Source organism: Rhinatrema bivittatum, chromosome 2 (assembly GCF_901001135.1).
Source record: "Rhinatrema bivittatum chromosome 2, aRhiBiv1.1, whole genome shotgun sequence".
Classification (NCBI taxonomy): Eukaryota; Metazoa; Chordata; class Amphibia; order Gymnophiona; family Rhinatrematidae; genus Rhinatrema; species Rhinatrema bivittatum.
Window position 1 is genome coordinate 332,118,538 of NC_042616.1, and position 24,123 is coordinate 332,142,660.

The 24,123-nt window shown below is 42.7% G+C and overlaps 1 protein-coding gene across 6 annotated transcripts in view; it reads left to right on the forward strand.

Moving 5' to 3' along the window:
- Positions 1–24,123, forward strand: part of PDE1C (phosphodiesterase 1C) — a 1,569,255-nt gene that overhangs the window by 623,887 nt on the left and 921,245 nt on the right. The window contains exon 1 of one of the 6 annotated variants that reach the window (XM_029589802.1): positions 11,003–11,633. The exons of the other annotated variants lie outside the window; for them this stretch is intronic. Within the exon in view, the coding sequence (XP_029445662.1) occupies positions 11,533–11,633 (101 nt within the window). The 5' untranslated portion in view covers positions 11,003–11,532. Of the gene's footprint in view, positions 1–11,002; positions 11,634–24,123 lie in introns of those variants that run through there. 6 annotated transcript variants of the gene reach the window in all.

The window sequence follows — 24,123 nt, forward strand, 5'->3', positions numbered from 1 at the left end:
GAGAAGGTTTTCATGGGTAATGATTCAGATGGACTGAACCAAATTACGGTGAACCTAGAAGATGTGGTAGGCCTGATTGACAAACTGAAGAGTAGTAAATCACTTGGACCAGATGGTATACACCGCAGAGTTCTGAAGGAACTCAAAAATGAAATTTCAGACCTATTAGTATAAATTTGTAATCTATCATTAAAATCATCCATTGTACCTGGAGACTGGAGGATAGCTAATGTAACCCCAATATTTAAAAAGCTTCCAGGGGCGATCCGGGATACTACAGACCGGTTAGACTGACTTCAGTGCCAGGAAAAATAGTGTAAATTGTTCAGAATATCAAAATCACAGAACATATAGAAAGGCATGGTTTATTGGAACAAAGTCAGCATGGCTTTACCCAAGGCAAGTCTTGCCTCACAAATCTGCTTCACTTTTTTGAAGGAATTAATAAACATGTGGATAAAGATGAACTGGTAGATGTAGTGTACTTGGATTTTCAGAAGGCGTTTGATAAAGTTTCTCATGAGAAGCTTCTAGGAAAAGTAAAAAGTCATAGGATAGGTGATGATGTCCTTTCGTGGATTACAAACTGGCTAAAAGACAGGAAACAGAGAATAGGATTAAATGGACAATTTTCTCAGTGGAAGGGAGTGGGCAGTGGAGTGCCTCAGGGATCTGTATTGGGACCCTTATTTTTCAATATATTTATAAATGATCTGGAAAGAAAAATGACGAGTGAGGTAATCAAATTTTCAAATGATACAAAATTGTTCAGAGTGGTTAAATCACAAGCAGATTGTGATAAATTGCAGGAAGACCTTGTGAGACTGGAAAATTGGGCATCGAAATGGCAGATGAAATTTAATGTGGATAAGTGCAAGGTGATGCATATAGGGAAAAATAGCCCATGCTATTGTTACACAATGTTAGGTTCCATATTAGGATCTACCTCCCAAGAAAGAGATCTAGGCGTCATAGTGGGTAACACATTCAAATCGTCGGTTCAGTGTGCTGCGGCAGTCAAAAAAGCAAACAGAATGTTGGGAATTATTAGAAAGAGAATGGTGAATAAAACGGAAAATGTCATAATGCCTCTGTATCGCTCCATGGTGAGACCGCACCTTGAATACTGTGTACAATTATGGTCGCTGCATCTCAAAAAAGATATAGTTGCAATAGAGAAGGTACAGAGAAGGGTGACCAAAAGGATAAGGGGAATGGAACAGCTCCCCTATGAGGAAAGACTAAAGAGGTTAGGACTTTACAGCTTGGAGAAGAGATGGCTGAGGGGGGATATGATAGAGGTGTTTAAAAATCATGAGAGGTCTAGAACAGGTAGATGTGAATCGGTTATTTACTCTTTCAGATAATAGAAAGACTAGGGGGCGCTCCATGAAGTTAGCATGTGGCACATTTAAAACTAATCGGAGAAAGTCATTTTTCACTCAACGCACGATTAAACTCTGGAATTTGTTGCCAGAGGATGTGTTAAAAAAGGATTGGATAAGTTCTTGGAGGAGAAGTCCATTACCTGCAATTAATTAAGTTGACTTAGAAAATAGCCACTGCTAGTTCTAGCAACAGTAACATGAAATAGACTTAGTTTTTGGGTACTTGCCAGGTTCTTATGGCCTGGATTGGCCACTGTTGGAAACAGGATGCTGGGCTTGATGGACCCTTGGTCCGACCCAGTATGGCATGTTCTTATGTTCTTAGATCTCCACGCAGCCATATACATGCATATATGGAAGTTACATGCAGATCTTTGAAAGTTATCCTTTCAGAGAATAGAGATAATCAAGAATAAGATGTTGTTATGTAATACTAATAACTTATATTGTGCCATCAGTGTATTTGGAGTTTTATGCGCAAGGTAATGTTCACTCAGTCTTTAGTCAAGGTCACACAGTAGATAGGGAACTGGAACTATGCTCTCTGTGTTTACGGTTCTGTGCTGTAACCACTGTGCTGACCTGTTACTGCTACAGAATAGATCTGCATTATCATAGCTAGGACAAAGAGCAGATGAACTGTAAGCACTTAGTCTTGTTGTTTAATATGTAGTATCGTTGTAAGAGAGATAATTGAGAATAAACAAGCAAATGTACCTAAGCTCAGATAAAATGAAAATATCTCTTATTGCCACAGTGATTTAGTTTTGTATCTTATGTGTTTTGATTTTTCCCTTTAATGGATTACTCATGAAAAACAGCATACTTGTATGTTCTAGAAAATGTGAGACTCTTGATCTAAGGTGGACGAGTCCAAGCACAAGTGGAGGTACAGTAATTGCTGTGCACAGAAATGTGAATGGGGGTACATTAAGGCCATGCACTCCTGGAGTTTGCCATGATTCTAGGTCAGCTGGGACCAAAGATACATTAGAATGAGGGACTTCAGTAGGTTTCTGTGCCCAAAATATTAAAGATTAGTATTCCCTCAAATGCACAAATGGACAAAGGAGCCAATTCAAGCCATGTGGTTGGTGTGTGGCCAGCCAGCACTGCTTTATTTACCAGAAAAGACTGAATTGGTCCCAGTGTGTTCACCTCTGGATAATAGCTACAGTATGCAAGTTCATGAAAGCATTAACAGTAAATACACTGCATAACATCAGCTGGCCTGGCAGAGCTGTTTGACATGTTAAAATAGAATCTATTAGAGTTCTACAAATATCTGTTGATATTATATATGGAAAATGCTATAGTAACTACAATCACATGGCTATTATCAGCATATTATCTATGTATTTGATGTGTCCACTTTGCATAGCTGAGTTTGCTGGAGAGTGACAAGCCTCCATTTCCAGCTAATGCAATTAGTACTAAAGCACACATTTCTTGCATGCCTAGCAACTCTTACTATATGCAAATGCATATTACTGTAGACTACATCTTTGTTTTTCAGTGGATAGTTTTATATATATATATATATATATATATATATAGCTGCAACACAGAAACTGTAAATACTGTTGAGATATACAGTAATGACTCACATATTCCACTGCAGCAATTCCATTGAGTGTTATTTTATAATACAATGGTACAGTATCTCATGCCGTGCAGGCAGTTTACATTCTCAATTTTTTAACAGATTTTTTTTTTTGGATCTTACATGGGCCTTTTGTTTTTGTTTTTTTTTAAAGATTTTTATATTGCAAGCCTGGGAGCTTAAAAGAGATCCCAACAGGACCAGTTTCTTTGTATATTGCAGTTAAAATGTCATGTGTATGTAATCCGCCTGGAATGACATTGTTAAACAAGCAGAATATTAAATATTTTAAATAAATAAATAAATGTTGTTGCTGGGGCTGTGGCCCAACATCGGCTGGTGTTTCGCAGAACGCGTCATCCATTTTGTCCGTGGATGAAAATGACAACAGTTTCCTTATTTCTGAATGGCACAATGTTGTTTACTAACTCCTGAAGAAGCGTTCTGCAAAACACCGGCCGATGTTGGACTCATCCTTTGTTTAAAAAATATAACAAGACTGGTTGTCCAATGTCAGTTTTTAATGTGCATCTAAAATTCTTTAAAAATAGACTTTTGGCTTGAGGTAGATGAATGTATAGATCGGGTGGCCCGTGCAATGCAGGGAATTCTGACTGGCTTGCTGGCACCTTTGGGTATTTGTACAGGACCATTGGTTAAGATTCTTGGTTTGTTTCTCTTTTCGGACTGTGATTATATTGATTGGGATTCATTAGCTCTCCTTGGTTGAGAATTTGTCAGTAGGCACCCATTATGTATCCTAAATCCGTCGCTGGGTCCCACCATTAAAAAGGATCTTCAGTACTGTAGACAGTAAAAGACTATAGTGAAAAGGATATAATACATTGATCATCACATGTGAGTTACAACACATGCTTTCATTACTGAAGGCATCTATTTGCTGTTAAGCATGCTAAGAGTCATCCAGGCAGCATTTAATAACAAAATAAAGACTTGAAAATAATCTGTTCATTTGAACACCAAATTCCACTGTATTCTCAAGCTGTACTCAGTCCCTCGCATTGAAGTAGAAGAAAACAAATCTAAGGAATGACTTTCAAAGGTGTTACATGTGTAAAAGTAGCATATGTTGTAGCAATTTTCAAAAGTCCATTTATGGATGAATAAAAACCTTTTGAAGATTCATGAGATTTCAAAGGAGTTATGCGGGTAAAATTAGCAGTTCTGGGCAAGGGGCTGACATTTATACACATAAGTTTCTATTTTAAAAGACATGCATATAGATTTACTAACTTACTCACATATTTTTACACCTGCTAATTATCTTGCATAAGTGATATTAAACGTGTACTGTTGGCCGGGTGGAAAGTCTGGGTGAACTGTGGAGGAGTTCAGGTTGAAGAACCAGGAGGGTCTCGAAGATCTGGGGAAGGTCTGGGCGAACTGGTGGAGTAATTGGTAAAATTGCTAATTTCACTTAACAGGTGCGCATTTTAAAATAGACTGGCTTGCATGCCTAAATCCTGATTTATGCAAGTAAGTCCTAATTTCTTTTCATGTATAAAATATAATGGGGTAGATTTTTAAAAAATGTGCGTTCGCGTACTTTTGTTGGGGCACCAGTCGCAAACAAAAGTACGCACGTATCTACTAAAATCCAGTACGCTGGATTTTAGTAGATACGTGCGTAGCCGCGCGTATCTTCTAAAATCCAGAATCGGCGCGCGCAAGGATGTTGATTTTGGGCAGCCGGCGTGAGCCGAGCCGCGCAGCCTGCCTCCGTTCCCTCTGAGGCCGCTCCGAAATCGGAGCGGCCTCGGAGGGAACTCTCTTTCGCCCTCCCCTCACCTTCCCCTCCCTTCCTCTACCTAACCCACCCCCCCGGCCCTATCTAAACCCCCCCCCCCTACCTTTGTCCACGGATTTACGCCTCCCGGAGGGAGAAGTAAATCCACGTGCGCCAGCAGGCCGCTGGCGCGCCGAGACGCAACCCAGGGGTGGTTCCGGAGGGCGCAGCCACGGCCCCGGACCGCCCCGGGCCGAAACCACGCCCCCGGGCCCGTCCCCGGAACGCCGTGTCCCGCCCCCAAAATGCCGTGTCGATCGGCCCCGCCCCGACACGCCCCTGACACGCCCCCGACAAAAAACCCCAGGACTTACGCGAGTCCCGGGGCTCTGCGCGCGCCGGCAGGCCTATGGAAAATAGGCGCGCCGGCGCGCAAGGCCCTGCTCGCGTAAATCCGGGCGGATTTACGCGAGCAGGGCTTTTAAAATCCGCCCCAATATGTGTATATTTTTAAAATAAGTAGGAAAAGTACACTCTTTCAATGCATCACATGTATTTATGTGCGTGTATGTTGTAGGGAAAGATACTGAGTATTTTATATGTGTGTATGTGATATGCACGATTCTCATAAAGTCCATTTATGTGCATAAAGTCCATTTATGTGCATAAAACCTTTTGAAAATTATCTTTTAACTGGGTCATTCATCAAGCTGCGTTAGGGCTCTAACATGTGTTATATTGCATCTCCCCACCCAGATACCCTCCCCTATTACAGTGACCTTCTTTTACATGTGATTTGCATGCATGAATAATGCAAATGTATGCAAAGGTCATTAAGCAATTTCATGCTAATATTTTATTGCAGCCAACCAAGAAGGTGGTCGGCTGTGATAAAATAAGACTTTCTAGGGAACGTTAGATGTGTGGCAGGAGGCCTAGGACCCTAGCTCGGGTTCCAAGGTTCCCACCAGACATTTAAAGCAACCATAAAAAAATAAACTTGGGCCAAATGGGGAGGTTGAGTGGGGTTCAGTACTGACCCCCATTTCTACCCAGAGCCACTAGTTGAAGCAGCCCCAACTTCCCCCAAAAATTAAAAAAAAGTTTCAATAACCTAAGCAGCAGTGGTGGCTGCACCCTGGCCCCCCGGCCCTCCCAGAGCCCACCTTACCTTAACCTGGATCCCACATCGGGCACTGGTGCACCTTTGCACCCATTCCTGTCATGACCACTTTCTAATATGGTGCCCATCTGACCTTGCCCCATCCATGTGACTGGGGTAAGGTCCATGTTTTGGATCTTTGGAAACGGCACTGACTGGGACAGGTGGAGGGTGCATCTATACCAAACGGGTTGGCGTGCGCAAGGGGGGGGGGGGGGTCTAATTTTGCAAAATCCCGCAGCGATGCATTGGGGCCTTCCCTAGTTCCCTCCCAATGGCTGCTGTGCTGGGTGCCTCTAGAGATGAGCTTTGTTTTTTCGTATCGGGACATATTTCGGTTTGGGCACTTCGTCGAAAATTTCATTTTTTGGCTGATCATTTTTGGTCGGCGCGGATCGGAAAAATGAGTTGTAAAACGAATCGAAAAGAAAAAATGAATCGGGCAAAAAATAAGAATCAGAAAAAAACCAAACCAACCCTTCAATTTTACTTTCTTACAACCTCCCCACCATCCCGATCCCTCCCCAAGACTTACTAAAAGCCCTGGTGATCTAGTGGGGTCCCGCAAATGATCTCTCCCTCTCGGCCGTCGGGCCTGCTACGAATCAAAATGGCGCCGATGGCCCTTTGCTCTTACGATGTCACAGGGGCTACCGGTGCCATTGGTCGGCCCCGGACACATGGTAGGAGCAATGGATGGCCGGCGCCATCTTGTGCTCCTACCATGTGACAGGGGCTGACCAATGGCACCGGTAGCCCCTGTGACATAGTAAGGGCAAAGGCTATCGGCGCCATTTTGAATACTGGCAGCTGACAGCCCGAGTGCAGGAGATCACTCCAGGATCCCCGATGGACCACCTGGGACTTTTGGCAAGTCGTGGGGGAGACTCCTGACCCCCCAACCAGTAAACCAACTGTGCCATAAGTGCAAGCTGGAGACAGGTTAACAGGATGGAAATTATGGGGTAGATTTTTAAAAACTAAGCATGCGTGTCCATGTGCGAGCGCTACCCGGCACGCACACATGGACGTGCAATTTTATAACATGTGCGCGCATGTTATAAAATCAGTGGCGGTGCATGCAAGGGGGGTTGTTTTTATAGACATTCGTCCAGCGACGCATTGGGTCCTTCCCCAGTTCCTTCCCAGTCCTCTCCAATTTAGGAGCGGACTGGGAGGGAACTTTTCTACCCCTACCCTAACCTCCCTTCCCCTTTCCCTCTCCTCCCCACCCTCTAAAAAGCAATTTTAAATGTTTTTACCTTTTTTTTTCAAGTTACTTTAGGGCTTGACAGCTGTCCAGTGCACGAGGCTCCGGGACAGCAAACAATGGCGCTCCCCCACCCCGCCCCTCCCTGCCCAAAACATGCCCTCCAGCTTGCCCCTTCCAAGAGGCCCGGTACTTGAGCGTGTCCCGGCCTTTATACGCATGGCTGGGCCTTTTGGAAGATTTGCCCAGCATGCGTAAGGCCTGGTCACGCGCGAAAAGGCCGGGATTTACACGCGCAGGGCATTTAAAATCTGCCCTTATGTGCTTTGCTCAATATTCAAAATAAATACTACCAGTAAAGAAGATCTCAAGAAGCAGAAAGGAAAACAAAATACATCAAAAGTAAAATGCAAGACCCTTATACTGATCCAATCCCACTATCAGTAATTAATCCCCCCCCACCACCACGAAAACCCCCCCCAATGCCAACAACAAAGAAAAAAGAGATTACATTTTGGAAGTGTCCAAAATGTTTATATGTTTTGTTTTTGGGCTGCCTGTTTGAAAAACCCAAGCAAAGCTCCCCAACCCACAATCTAGGGTAAAGAAAACCTCCCTGAGGTCTAATGTAACCGCCCCCTCCCCCCAAATCTGGTACAAAATAATCCCTTAAATCTGGTGCCTCCACTCCCAATCCTCCCCTGAGGCTTACCAGAATATCCCTGGGGTCTAGTGGGCAGAAATGATCCTCATTCACATCCACCATGCCCAGCGCGCCCAAACCATTTTTCAAAATGGCCTGAGCTAACATCATATTTTACTTTGACCCACTGTGAAGAGTTTCCCTTTCTCTTCCAGAAGATTAATATGTCATCTCTTTTTTCTTTGTTGTTGTTGGCATAGGGGTTTTATTTCGGGGGGGGGGGGGGGGGGTTAATTACTGATAGTGGGGTTGGATCAGTTTAAGGGTCTTGCATTTTACTTTTGATGTATTTTGTTTTCCTTTCTGCTGCTTGAGATCTTCTTTACTGGTAGTCTTTATTTTGAATACTGAGCAAAGCACATAAGGGCAGATTTTAAATGCCAGGCGCATGTAAATCCCGGCCTTTACGCACGTGGCCGGGCCTTACGCATGCCGGGCGAATCTTCCAAGAGGCCCAGCCACGCGTATAAAGGCCGGGACGCGCTCAAGTACCGGGCTTCTTGGAAGGGGCAAGCTAGAGGGCATGTTTTGGGCATGGAGGGGCAGGGTGGAGGAGCAGGCCGGGAAAGCGCCATTGTTTGCTGTCCCGGAGCCTTGCGCGCCTGCCAGCTGTCTGCGCATGCAAGTTACTTCAGGTCGAGCCCTAAAGTAACTTGAAGAAAAAAGATAAAAACATTTAAAATTGCTTTTTAGAGGGTGGGGAGGAGAGGGAAAGGGGAAGGGAGGTTAGGGTAGGGGGTAGAAAAGTTCCCTCTCAGTCCGCTCCTAAATTGAAGAGGACTGGGAGGGAACTGGGGAAGGACCCAATGCATCGCCATGCGAATGTCTACAAAAACAACCCCCCTTCATGCACCACCACTGATTTTATAACCTGCGCGCACATGTTATAAAATTGCTCGTCCATGTGTGCGTGCCGGGTAGCGCTCGCACATGGATGCGTGTGCCTAGTTTTTAAAAATGAAGTGTTCAGAAATTTTCAGATGAGTCACTTTTTGAGTTATTTCATGTGTAACGAATCAAAAACTGATTAGTTTTTAGCATAGTACCCATTCAAGTAAAATGAATGCACATCCCTGGCAATCATATGTCCTGCATATTCATTGTGGATATCCTGGAAACCTGACTGGTTTGACAGATCCAGAGGACCAAGTTGAGAGCCACTGTTATAGACAATGTGGAGTGTTTGTGTGTGTGTGTGTGTGTGTGTGTGTGGGAGGGGGGGTGGCAAGTGGAGGTGCTGGTGAAATGTGTGTAGAACTTTTAGGTAATAGTGGATGATGGAATTAGGATGGCACTGAAGATCTGAAGAGAATAATGGTGTCTTTGATTGAAATAGTGTGTTGAGTGGTGAATCATCACTAAGCAAGATGAAGGTGACAGCTTTGGGTGAGAGGAATAGGTTGGGGGAAGGAAATGTGTAGAAACCTTAAGGAAGAAGGGACAAAGGAAGGGAGGAGTCATAAACAGAAAAGAGCACAAGATAGGGTGCACTTATGTAAAAAATGTTATGAAAATGAGTGGGGGGAACAATGCAGAAAGGTGACAAATGGCAAAACAGGTGGAGAAGAAAAAGAAGGAATGAAAATGAGGATGCAATATGGAGGGGGCTCATCGGGAGGAGGACTTTATAGAGAGGAGGAGGGGGACAAACTGAGAAAAAGCGAAAGGCGAGGGAATAAAGTATACAAAGAGGGAGGGAATACGTGTTAAATGGGAGAGATTGAGGAGTGTGTGAAAGGTGTTTTCATTGGTTCTTACAAACCTGTGCAACTGCCGACTCGTGCTGTGTGGAACTACATTTATTCAGGTCGGAAGCCCTTGTGCATCCATGCTGCTGCCTAGAAGTTTTTGGCAGAATACATTTTTAATTCTCAGTAAAAAGCATCTCAAAAGAAATTTGCACAGCAGCAAATAACCAGAGGAGAAGTTAAGCAAAGTATCTTTTTGGTGGCATTAGCAAAACATTATTATTACCTCAAGATATTTATCCATTTATACAACATCCGCAACTTGGCAGAATTTAATCTTTCTATTTATGTCTGTATGTATCTGTCTGTCTGTCTATATAACAGGTTATTCGATATCAGTGTTCACTTTCTCAAGTGGCAGAACACTATATCTTGTGGCAAACCCTTATGACTGACTAAAATGTCATGCTTTTAGTTTCTCATTTGCTTCCTGATTACCTTTGTATTAAATCAGAAAGAAGAAAAATTAAAGAGTACCATCTAAAGTCACTGTATGGGTGACCCCATGGCTGGAGATTTGTTTGAATGAACTCAAAGACATATGAGACATTGTTTGAATGAAATCTAGGGCACTAATACTGTAATAGAAAAGGGCTTTTCTCTTTACCTCCCCCCTCCCCCTCACTCCCCATCTGATGTGGACATGTGAGGTAAGTTGCAAATGATGAAATACATTGAAGAATTCCCTGGCAAGCCTTGAAGGCTCTGCTTTCAAAGGCTTTTTCTTTGCTTGCCATAGACAAAGAATGGAAGGAAAGCTTTTCCAAAGCAAACAAACAAACAAAAAGGTCCTTACCCTCCTAACTGGCCTTTATTGCAGTGTGCATTCATGCACGGATTTTTGTTTTCTATCTTTTACAACATTCACTGTCATCTTTTTTTTTTTTTTTTTCCGCAGCCACCTTTTAGCCCAGAAGCCCTGCTCCTCATACCCGATAACTGCAAGGAGATTGTGTGTGTGTGTGTAAATATATAACATATAATAATATACCCTGGCTGCTACAAAAAGGGAGAGATTTCTTTCTCTATACATATCTATTGAAGAATGAAACAAATCAAGATGACCAGGATCCCCCAAACAAAACGAACCAAAGCAACAGAACTCTTCTGGAAATGAACCGAACCGAAAATGTTGAGCATGCATCTCCCTAATATTTGCATACAATGGAGGCACCACATACACATATATCTAATGCAAAGGAAGAGAGAACTAATCTATACGTGTATGTGATCTTCTCTTTTTTTTTTTTTTCTTTTCGTGGCAGCCAGCAGCCAGACTCTCTTGGTGACTCTTCAGCGCACGGTGCCTGTTTGTTTATGAATGTGTCGGAGGGATCTCCCAGGCTCGCTAACAGAGGACTTTATTCTTCACTTGCCACTTCTCTATGCCTGTCAGCTCAGCGGAGCTGCTGGTAGTACGGGGGGAGGGGAAGGAGGGAAAGCAAGTATTGGAGAGAGGACTGCCATTCAGGGAACAGTAGAGTAGGGAGGACACCAGCACTGTGAACAGAGGAGAAAGGATAAGAGGCTTGTACAGCTGCTTGCAGATAATCCCTGCCTGTCTCTTCAGAAAACTCTAAATGTTAACAAGCCTTTTTCTCTCTCTCTCTTGATAAAGACCCTTTGGCTGATTTTTTTTTTTTTTTTTTAATTTGATTGTATGCTTGGCTTAATGTTACAGAGCAATTAATCCCAAATCAGTGGCGGGTTACAACACCGGAGCTCAGTCTCGGGACCATGGCAGGCTGCCAGCACTTTCCCCGCTGCGCACCTGGAGCTCGCGCGGGCCGCTCACGCCTGCCCTAATCCACGACAGGAGCAACTTTAAGCATTGGTGGGGGGGAAATGTTGGCGGCGCCCGCTCAGTGCTAAGGGCGGGAGAGCTCGTGTGGCACCCCGTGTGACCGTGCATGTGTGAAGGGCGAAGAGCATCCCCTTTCCAGCTTCCACCAAAGTGATAAATCATCAGCCATGGAGTCGCCCACCAAGGAAATAGAAGAATTTGAGAGCAACTCGTTGAAATACCTACAGCCGGAGCAAATTGAAAAAATCTGGCTTCGTCTCCGAGGACTGTAAGTAGCCTTCTCCTTCTTCCCTTTTTTTTTTTTTTCTTCAATATATAAGTTGTTCTTGTCCTTAAAACCCCCTACTGCCATGCTTTCTTTTGAGCATCTTTAAAGCGGTCAAGGCATTTCCACACCTGCATTCTTCTGTAATTACAGTGACTTCCACGGAGACCGGTTTTGCTTTGTTTAATGCACTGAAATGGCTCTTTACAGTGAAACAGTTTTTCCATTGGGAGGGATTGCAATGTAACGGGAGATAGCAAATATCAATTAGCCTGACTGCTTCAGTTTTTTTTTTTTTAAAGTTTCATTGCAGGTAACAGGGACACCTGTAGCCCGTGGGAACCCAAACCTTTACAGTGACCTCCCCCCCCAGCACCAACAGGCTGCCAGTCCGCGCGTTTTTTTCGCATCAGAACTGTTTGCTGAGAAATAAGTACATCAAAACATTGGAGAAGAATTATTTAGAGAACCAATTTCAGTTTATTATCACTGGTGCTTGTTAGCGCTTTTTAAAAAATTATTTTGTAAATTGAGATTAATTATTTTATAAAGAGAGATTAATAATTTTTAAAGAGAGATTAATAAATGAGCCGAAATAAAGACGCAGATCCGTTTGCAGGGACCTCCTGCAAATCTGTAGGCAACTGGGTACAGGCAAGCTGAGATGGTGAGCAGACATGAATGTCAAAGAAGATTTTTAGTACCAGAGGCAAGGAACTCTTATTTTATTTTTTCTTGTGGTACTGTACAGCAGTTGAGGCTGTGTCTCTGTGCAATTAGCAGCTCCATCCTGCCATGTACAACAGACTGAAATGCGAATTTAACAAAGCACTTTTCTCAGTCCATAACCCCATAGGACAGGCTGGACTCACGTCCTATTTCAGGACTTTCTTTCTACCAGTCCGGTGACCATCAGAACAAAGTTTGTGTGCATGCGGTATGGGGGGGTTATTGTCATTCGAAAGAGAAAAGTCTGTTATTACTTTGTTGCTTATCTAGCGGGCCACCTCCAAGGCCATTTGCCCAGGTAAATTGGCCTGTGAAAATTGCTGGCACTCAGTATGCATGGACCAGCACACCATGCCTACTGTGAGCCAGCTTCAAATGAGAGATCTCCGAGGGCCGTGGGTAGGTCAGGGAAGTGAAACAGCACCTGTGCACATGGGTTTTTCCAAAGCACATGTCCTCTTCTTTCCTCAGCCCTTGGCCTTCAGACAAATAATCAGGATGGAAGTTGGTCTTAACAAAATTAGCTGCAAATATGCACAGTAAAATGACCCCTGTACTTTGCAACTGCACAGACTATGTGAAAATTGTTCCCCCGCCCCAGTCATCCATCTCACCATGAATACCATGATGCTAAGTTGCTTCTGGTCAGATGCTCACAAGTGTACTTTTTTTTTCTGGGGAGAGAAAGGAACATTTTTTTTTTTAAAGGAAAAAAAAAATACCAAGACTCTAGGCAACTGAAGAATATATTGTGAAAAACTCAAATAATTTTGTGGAACACTTTGTGATGTCTAATTATATATAGTAATAAAATGTGCATTTCTTATAGAAGAAAGATATTTTTGGAGGCATTGCAAATTTTATCTTTATGGTTTTTTGTCTTGTAGAGTATATTTTGCAAAGATCCTCAGCAAAATAGAAAAGGGCATTTGTTTTGCACTTAGTCTAAACTGAATAATGGCTCCTACAGAGTGCACTGTGTTAGTTGAAAAGCATCCTGGTGCAGGGCACACTATAAATGTTGGAATAATTTTGCAAGGTCGTGGAAGTCGTACTACCATGTGGGGCATTTGGTTTTAAAGTAACTTGACCGTGCGTGTTAGATGGACTGGTTATATACCTGTTGCAGTGCCGGCTGTTTATACTCCCAATAATGCAGGGGTGGGCAATTCCAGTCCTCGAGGGCCACAAACCTGTCGAGGTTTTAGGATATCCTAATGAATATGCATGACATAGATTTGCATACAACTGAGGCAGAGTGCATGCAGATCTCTCTCATGCATATTCATTAGGGATATCCTGAAAACCAGACTGGTTTGTGGCCCTTGAGGACTGGAAGTGCCCACCCCTGCAATAATGTATGGTGGCTTAGGGTTTACCACAGTAATCGACGATAGAGCTTCAGTAAGATGTAAGAGCAACCTGCACCACAACGAATGGCTCCCCCTCTACCCCACGGATTGCTAACAGTTCTAAATAGCTGGCAGTCTGTGTGTGCCTATGTATTCAACATATAGCTATAGGTAAAGCAGGGATGTTAGATAATAAAATGGTTAAATAATTAAATGGTAAGTAAAACCTTAGGGCCAGATTTTAAAAAGGTTTCGCGCTGGGCCTATTTTAAAAAGGCCCGGCGACGCGCATAAAGCCTGGGGCCGCATGTAAGTCCCGGGGCTTTACTAAAGGGGCGGTCCAGGGGTGGGGTGGTCCGGGGGCGGGGCCAGAGGCCTGCATCACAGTGGCCATTGCCTCTGTGTCGAAGGATCGCATGCCGGCAGCCTGACGGCGCGTGCAACTTGCGCCTGCTCAGAGGCAGGCGCAAAAGGTAAAATAAAAATTTTGGGGGGGGTTAGAGTAGGGCTAGGAGGAAGAAAGGTTAGGGGAAGGGGTGGGAAGATCAGGTTAGGGGGGAGGGAATGGGGGAAGGCAGCGTGGCTCGGCGCGCACAAGGGGTGCACAATTGTGCATCCCCTTGCCCGCGCTGACTTCTCAATTTAGAACTTGTGTGCGCTTGCGTGTGCAAGTTATAAAACCGGGTGTACATGTGCGCGCACCAGTACACCCGCACACATGTACGCCTGCGCGCACCTTTTCAAAATCTACCCCTTATTGTTTAGTCATTTAACTGTTTAAAATGTTCTTGCAGTGTTATGAGGAGCCGGGGAGAGGTGCAAGTCATCCCATGGCTGATTTCCAAATTCCCCTTTCCTGGTGTGCTGTGCAGCTCCCCATGTTTGGGGATGGTTGGGAGTACAGGCTGGGATGCCCAGGGAGTGAGCAGAAACTGGTGTGATCTTCTTTTGGAATGATGGTATATAAAATGTCCAAATAAATAAATAAAGGTATCAGACTTCGCTCTTCCACCCATGGAAGCTGCAGGCTGCTGTTCTGTAGTTGCTTAAACTTTTAAATTTCAATAGTTTAAACACTTAAATTTTGAAACTACATTTACATTCTTAAGGTAAAGATGGAGGTATGTATGTGCGAATATCTATCTATCTGTGTGTGTATGTATGTTTTACAGATATACTGAGTGGTGTGAATATCGTATATATAAAATATGAACTGTTTAGTAAGGCTTATAAAGGAAAGATATTGACCACAAAGGAAAAGCAATGCCCAAGAATTGGAGAATATTTTTCCAAGTTAAAAACAGAAGGAAATAATACCCCTGGAGGTTTTCCTTGCAAAGAGACAGTTGTTTTCCACTCTGAAACATATCAGAGGAATATTGGCAGGTGTTGGTTTCTGAATGAAAGCTTCTAAAATTGACTGAGGTTTGTGGATGTGCTTTTGAAGGGGGTAGGTGGACGGGCTGCAGGGGTGGATGAAGTACATTACCTTTTCCAGAAAGTGCACATGTCTCTAAACTCTGTCAGAGCATGGAGAGACTCCTCCACTTTACCAGTAGGCAAAAGAGGATGCTGAACTTGAACCGGAGGTGTGCACTTTAATTCAATTTATCGTTTCTAACTACTTAGGGATATTTTGCTGGAAACTGCAAAATTAGTAAACTGGCCAACTTGTACAGTTTTTTTTTTTTATCACTAATAACTTAAGAAGTGCTTCCGAGCATTTAACAATAACACACATCAATGATATTAAAGATATGAATATGGTTTTATGAAATCCAAAGAGGGAAACCATGTATGATGAAAAGTTAGAAGTACAAAATGAAAACATTCCTTGACATAATTATCAGTTGCACAGTTGCACTATACTGTTGACATAGTCTGGCACATGCAAATTACTTTTCTTTACTTTTAATAGTAATGACTTTAATATTGATCAAATAACTACTTATCATCATCATCAATCAACAATATATATAGGGGAAGATTTTAAAAGAGTGCGCGTGCTACCCAGAAAGTGCGGGTGTACATGTGTGCGCACTACCCGGCAGGCACGCGCAAGTTATAAAATCAGGGGTTGGCGCATGCAAGGGGTGCACAATTGTGCACCTTGTGTGTGCTGAGCTGCGCTGCCTTCCCCCATTCCCTTCCCCCTAGCCTGACCTTCCCACCCCTTCCCTTAACCTTTCTCCCCCCAGCCCTACTTTAACGCCCCCAAAAGTTTTATCATACCCTTTGCACCTGCCGGCACACGATCCTTTGACACAGCAGTAATGGTCATGTGTTGGAGGCCTTTGGCCCCGCCCAAGCCCCACCCCCGGACCGCCCCTTTTTGCAAGCCCCGGGCTTTATTCGTGTCGCTGGGCCTTTTTAAAATAGGCCACGTAAATACTTGGATTTATGCTTGAAGGGCTTTTAAAATCCGGCCCATAGTGTGTGTGTGTGTGTGTGTGTGTGTGTGTGTGTGTGTGTGTGTGTGTATATATATATATATATATATCATCATCATCATCAAACAAAATTCTATTAGGCAGACATAAATACAGTTAAGTGTTTGTGTCTATATAACAAAAATACTAGAATGAACACTCATGCAATAAATTAAATCAAATATTACCAAATATTTTACTAATTTTAATAGTTTTTGTATTTTTTTGTAATATCAAATATAGTCGTAAATCTTAAACTATAAACCTTTAAACAAGAAAACTATATGAAAAACTATATAGTAAATTATGTAATTCTCATTTTTCTCTGAGACCAAAATGAATAGAACTTATCAGCGAGCCAGAGCCAAATATGTTCTGTAAACAGGCTGAGGATCTTAAGAAGAGTGATCATAAGGCACATAGGAATCAATTCCACTTCTGGATCCTTAAAAATTGTATCCACAATGATCTGTGGTAAATGGAGATGAGTTTTTCTTGAGAGGCTTCAGAAGTGGCCAAATTACTGAAGTCAAAATGCTGTTCTTTCCTCGACACAGATTTCTGTTTTGCCAGAAACCTGCTTCATCAGGAGGAAAAAGATATCAACAGAGGTGTGGCTTTTCACTTAATGAAGTGAAACTGAAAATGCTCGTATCTTAAAATCATTAGAATGATACCCATGGATTCTTTCATGAAGCCACAGGCCTTCCTTTCCAAGGATTATAAAACTAAATGAATGAATGAATAGATAGATAGTCTTAGCCTAAAGTTGTGACTGTCAGGACTTGTGGTTTGGGACTGTACATGCGCACCCTACTAGCATCTGAGGAGTCCACACACCGATCTGGGAACTTATGTATATTCTTGGTGAGCTAGACACACGGCTCAGAACGGACATGTGCAGGTTCTGAGTTAATGTGCATTCAAGCACAAATTCCAGGTGACGTGCGTCCACATTGCTGCAAAACAAATGGACAAAGGGATTGGAGAGCTGTGCATGTGTGCACTAGTGTCCAACCAATCCTGGAGGAGCAGCAAAAGGGTAGAGAGGGGGTAGGGATGCAAGAAGAAGTAACATCAGTGCGAAGGGAGGAACAGCTCACTCCCCTAATCTGGATTCACCTTCCTCTGATCCCAGATTCTCTCCTACTCACACTCTCCACCATCGATCCTAGAACCACTCTTCTCTCTCTTAGAACCACCCTTCTTCTCGCCTCTAAGCCCAGTCTGGGAAAACAAGCATGGGGGGAACTTGCTGATATGGCAGTTATTTCCTTAACCAATAAGTCTGATATTTTTGGTGCAACTCCAAAATTTCTCTCTGCTTCAATGGCAAGAGGTAATGGGGAACTGGACTCAAACTTTCCTCCTTCTCCTCTCTCCATCCAAGGTCCTCTGCAACTTTGTCTCTCCATTTTCAAGCTGCCCTCTTCCTTTACCTCCCATAATCTCTAAGATCCTGTTATTATACCCGGGATCCTCTTTTCTCCACCCTACAAACTATAATAAAGTAAACAGATACATGAGCAACTTTGGAAAACTACTTTATTTCCATAATGTAAAATGCATAAATATACAGATTTATGACTGGGCACAAAATTGCTGCAGAATTTCAGAAACTGTGCCACAAATTTTCTAACTCTTGCTGCCAAGTCCTCCCTTGAGCAGCCACAGGAAACTGGGGGCTATAATTATTTTATATGTAAATATGAAAGACCCTTGCATTAAAATACAAAATGTAAATGCAAACCAGAGAATTGTACTATCAGACATATTACTGTATGTCTGGGTCCGGATGTTTATAGGATATTCTACTCCTTTACCTAAAACTTTGTTTCCCCAGTCTACCTATAAATAGGGATGACTTTCTGTTGTGTTATCATCCAGTAAGTGAGGGAGAACAGGCAAAGACTTAAGTCAAGTTTATTTAGGAAGCACGGGCATTCCGAAAGAGGACTCCTGCAACATTTGTGTATGATCGTATGCAGTGCACTCTTGGCTATGCTAGACTACACTTGGTTGCCACCTAGCTGCTGGTGCCAAAATCCACATGCTAAGGTGGACATATAACCCTTATCCTCCTGACACCTTCCTTTCCTCTAATGATGCAAAAATCATGGGTGGTTCTTGGTTTCAGGTTTTCCCTTGAAGTTGCTTCTTTATCAGTTGACCCTGTTCTGTTGCACTTCATTCTGTGCTCCTTGCTGTAGGAAAATTTCACCATTGGTGGTAGATCTCTGATAGATCAAGGGGTTGGCATTAATGGGTTTCTATTCTGAGCCGGGAGCGAGGTTGGGGAAGGAAGCAGAATGCTACTGTTTAGGCGAGGTCGTTGGGAAACCAGGCTTGATTGATGTTTCCCAGAGTTTCTATAGTGTTAGTTGTACTTTGTAATGATAATGATTATTGTATTTTATATCCCAGTAAGGGGTCATTATTTTATAGGATGCTGGGTGGTAGAGGGAATGCACAGCTGCATGCTGCAGCTGTGACTGGATGGGAAAGAGGGTTGTATTAGTATATGGTATGATGTGGCTGCGAGTTTAAAGTTGTATTTGATTGTACTTTGATTAATGCACGTTTTTTGTTAGAAATGTAATCAGCTTTGAGACTGCCCAGATTAAGCAAAACATCAAGATAAATAAAATAAATAATAAGGGGTAGATTTTAAAACACCTACGCGCGTAAATCTGGTTACGCGCGCTGGGCCTATTTTTAAAAGGTCTGGTGACGCGTGTTATGTGCCGGGACTTCAAAAAAGGGGACAGTGGGGTGGTCCAGGAGGGCGAGGCGGGGCAGAGCTAGAGGCCCCCGGCACAGCGGCCATTTGCCACTGTGCCGGGGGATCGTGTGTTGGCAGGGTGCCGGTGTGCGCAACCTGTGCCTGCCCCAAGGCAGGCGCAAAAGGTAAGTTATAGGAATGGGGGGGTTAGAATAGGGCTAAGGGGCGGGAAGGTTAGGGGAAAGGGGTAGGAAGGATAGAGTAGGGAGAAGGGAAGTTCCCTCTCAGGTCCTCCTAAATTGGGAGTTGAAGGCTGCGGGTGTCGGCGCACGTAAGATGCACTAGTGTGCACCCCCTTGTGTGCAGCGACCCACGATTTTATAACATGCGAGCATGTTCTTAGCAAGCAGTATCAGAAATATCAATGTATAATGGTGTCATATTTCCATTCTTATGAGTACTTTTCTCTTTAGCATAATTGGGGGAGGGGGGCAAAGAGTATGAGCATGAAAAATCAATTGACTTACCTACTAAATTCATGCTGACACCCATTTTTGAAGTACCCTTTTTTTTTTCAAATATCAAAAATCTGATTTTGCTGTTTCTTGGGCTTCCAAATAGCTTCCTGAGAACACTACAATTGTTGCAGAACTCAGCTGCCACGATCTTAACAGGGCGTTCTCGTTTCAATCACATTACACCTATTTTAGCACAATTTCATTGACCTTTAGGATTCAGTACAAGGTTCTTTTGATAAAATCATTAATACTGATGGCTTGGGGCAATGTTACAGGTATATATTCCCCAATGTACTCTATGATCAGCAAATACAAGCCTATTAGAAGTCCCTACAATATCCCATTCCCACCTAAGGGAATTCAGGGTGCGGATATTCTCGGTAGCCTGCTCACTAATGTGGAATGCAATGCCCGAGCAGCTTCGAGTCATAACAAATATAACATTGTTTAAAAAATCTTTAAAAACATGGGTCTTCCAACAGGTTTTTGGAACCAACAGCTGAATAGTAGATGAGACGGCAATACTGGAAGAATAGATTGTTGTGTTACAACACTTTAATGTCAACATTATATCTATGTATAAGAAAGCTGTATTTTATGTATGTTTAATTTTGTGAGCTGCTTCGATATTTTGGAGCGTGCACTATATAAATAATTTAAAATAAATAAATAAAAGATTCCAAATTTCCATTCTTCAAACAACCAACCTATATAATTTGGTCCCTCTAAAAAGTAAATTGTTTTTCAAACTTTGCTGTAATTTCAATATGTGACTAATTAGTATGCAAAGATTTGTCTTTCTACTTTTCTCCTCCCCCCAAATAGTACCATTTCCTGTTGTTTGATTACCCTCATAGTTACAAAGTTCTTCCTGATGTCTTATATTTTCTTCCTTGTTCATTGGATAAGGAGAGCAACTAATCTTTACTGCAACCTCCTTTAAATATTTAGAAAAAAAGAACATAAGATTTGCCATACTGGTGCAGACCAAAAGTCCTTCAATCTCAGTATCTTTTTTCTAATAGTGGCCAATCCTGGTCCTAAATACCTGGCAGGATTCCAAAAGGTAATAGATTGCATGTTGCTTATCCCAGGGATAATAAGTGAATTTCCCTAAGTCCTCCTTAAAAATGGTTTATGGACTTTTCTTCCAGGAACTTGTCCAAACCTTTTTTAAACCCAGCTACACTAACATCTTTCACCACACCCTCTGCCAAAGAATTCCAGAGTTTAATTATGCACTGAGTAAAAAAATGTTTCCTCCTATTTGTCTTAAATGTATTTCTAAGTAACTTAATAATATATTCCCTAGTCTTTGTACTTTTTGAAAGAATAAACCAATTCACACTTACTCGTTCCACTCCACTCATTATTTCATAGATAACCATCCTATCTCTTCTCAGCCATCTCTTTTCCAAGCTGAAGAACTCTAACCTTTTTAGCCTTTCTTCATGGGGGAATTGTTCCATCCCCTTTATCATTTTGGTTGCTCTTCTTTGTACCTTTTCTAATTCTGCTATAACTTTTTTGAAATGTAGTGACCAGAATTGCACACAATACTCGAGTGATACTGAGGCATTACAATAGTCTCTGTTTTATACTCCTTTCTTTTCCTTATAATTCATATCATTCTATTTGCTTTCTTGGCCCCTGTCACCCACTGAGCAGAGGATTTCTATATATCCACGATGACGCCTAGATCCTTTTCCTGGGTGGTGACTCACAATGTGGATCCTTCCATTGTGTATTTATAATTTGGGTTGCCCTTCTCTGCATGCATCATTTTGCGCTTGGCCACATTAATTGTCAGCTGCTTTTTGGATGCCCAGCCTCGCAAGGCCCTCTTGCAATTTTTTCACAATTCTTTTGTGATTTAACAAGTATGAATAATTTTGTATTCGCTACAAATTTGCTCATCTCACTTGTTCCATCTATAGGTGATTTATAAATATGTTAAAAAGCAGTGGTCTCAGCATTGTTCCCTGGGGAGCTCCACTATTCACATTTCTCTGTTCAGAAAATTGACCATTTAGCCCTAGTCTCTGTTTTCTATCTTTTAATCAGTTCTCATTCCAGAATAGAACATTGCCTTGTATGCCATGACTTTTTAATTTCCTCAAGATTCTCTTATGAGGTATTTTTCCAAGCACTTTCTGAAAATCCAGATACACTATATTAACTTACTAACCTTTATCCACATATTTATTTATTCCTATAAAATAATATAGCAGATTGGTGAGACAAGACGTTTTTGGTTAAATCCATGTTGGTTTTGACCCATTAAACTATGTCTATCTAAATGTTCAGCAATTATGTTCTTTATAATAGTTTCAACAATTTCTTCCAGCATCGACGTCAAGCTCAGCAGTCTGTAGTTTCCTGGACCACTCCTGGAACCCTTTTTAAAAACTGGCTTTACGTTGGTCACCTCCACTTTTTAGATATTGTAGCTGATTAAAATGAAAGTTTACAAATTATTAATAGTAGGTCTGCAATTTTTAGTTCTTTCAGCACTCTGGGATGTATACCATGTGGTCCTGGTGATTTTCTACTTTTTAGTTTTTCAATTTTCCCTATTACATCTTCCAGATTCACTGAGATTTGGTTCAGCTCCTCTGAATCATCACCTTTAAATATCACTTCTAGCATGATTATCTGCCTTACATCTTTCTCAGTAAAGACTGAAGCAAAGAATTAATTAAATCTATCTGCTATAGACTTTCCACTCTTAGTGCTCCTTTTACCCTTTGACCATCTAATGGTCCAACTGACTCCCTCTAGGCTTTTTGAAGACTGCTAACAAGTGACGTTCCAATCTTGCCATTTGCAAGCTAAATAAATCAAAATCATTCAGGTTAGCTGCCTGTTTCCATTAAAGTTTGTTACAGATAAAAATAAGCTCCATTGCAAACTTTTGGGAGAAACTTTGCTACTGGGTCCAACTCATAAAGTTACTACACCTCAATGAGGTGTTTTCATCTTTTTGTGAAAATGACTTCTTTGCGCTGGTTTTTGTTTGATTCTGAATTAATGAGCTGCTTTGTGTAACATTGCATTGCAACAGCTCATTAATTCAGAATTTTAATAAACTTTCATATGTATCTGAGCATGCATGGAAGCTTACTATTTGCAAAAGGGGGACATTTGCAAATTTTTTCACAAATGAGGTTTACATGTGAAAAAAACACAAGATGCAGACATGTTAGTGTTTGTGCACATTCTTGATGATTTGCACATTTTTTCACATGCAGGCCCTATTTGCAAAAAAAGTTTTCACTTTTGTACTTGTGCCTCTTTGATTGTTAGGTTATCTACAGTGCCGAGAGAAAAGGTGTGAAAACAGTATAATAATGAAAATTACAAGTTTTTACCTGATACCCTTATTTAATTTAAACCATTCTTAAAGGATATGTTAAGCAATTCCATAATTCCTGAGGCACAATAATGTACAAAGTAAGAACAACAAGACTAATTTAGGATCAGAGTATGTGAAATAGTAATGAATCCCTAGATTTCTTAGCATAGTTAATTGGATAAATAATTGGGTGACAAGTAAATCTGCACAACTGACAGGCCGATACAGTAAGGAGCGGTAGGAAGAGCTGCGTTAGTGCTGGGCACACCCGCGGTTGCCGCATGCACAGTCCAGCTCACCTACCGCTCGATACTGTATGTAAATAGCTTGCAAATGCAAGCTGCGTCTAAGAAGCGTCCGTGAAGCGTTAGGCCCCGCGCAACCCATTTTACTGTATAGAGCGCTATACAGTATCCTGGGTGCGCTGGCCTAACGCTTCACGGACACGCTAGTATCTGTCATTTCAAATGACATTTGAAATGACAGGTACCAGGAAGTGGACGGTTCTCCGACGCTCGGGATTGCCAGTCCTCTCTCCCCTCCTCCCGAAGCAAGCAACGAAATCGGAAAAAAGCGAAAAAAAAAAAAAGTAGCAAGAGAGAGAGGGGAGAGAGGACGGGCAATCCTACGCTCGGGATTGCCAGTCCTCTCTCCCCTCCTCCCGGAGCAAGGCGCGAAAAGCAGCCTTACTTGGGGAGGAGGGGAGAGAGGACTGGCAGTGTAAAGCAACGAAGTGACTTACTTTTTTTGCAGCCCCCCTCCAGAGACTGACATTGGCGAAGACGACCGCGGCTCCCCTGCCTCCAGCTGCCCGCGAAGATGGACGCATCGCACGGGCGAAAGCGGCCCTTGTGCGTGCAATTGGGTCGCTCAAGACGTGACGTCACATGCCGTGACGCCAATCGTCGTGACGTCACGCCTTGAGCGGCCCAATTGCACACACAGGGGCCGCTTTCACTCGTGCAGGTGTCCATCTTCGCGGGCAGCTGGAGGCAGGGGAGCCGCGGTCGTCTTTGCCGATGTCTGTCTCCGGAGGGGGGCTGCAAAAAAAGTAAGTCGCTTCATTGCTTTACGCTGCCAGTCCTCTCTCCCCTCCTCCCGAAGCAAGGCTGCTTTTCATGCTTTGCTCCGGGAGGAGGGGAGAGAGGACTGGCAATCCTGAGCGTAGGATTGCCCGTCCTCTCTCCCCTCTCTCTCTTGCAACTTTTTTTTTTTTTTTTTGCTTTTTCGCACGGCCAGGGCAGGTGAGCGGGGGCTGGGGGAAAGTTTGCCGCCTACCCTTACCCCTGCCTCTAACGCAGGGGTAAGGGTAGTCGGTAAGTTAGCAGGTTAAACGCGTGGCAAAACGGCAGGGTAAAAAAGCGATAGTCGGGGCGCGCATTACTGTA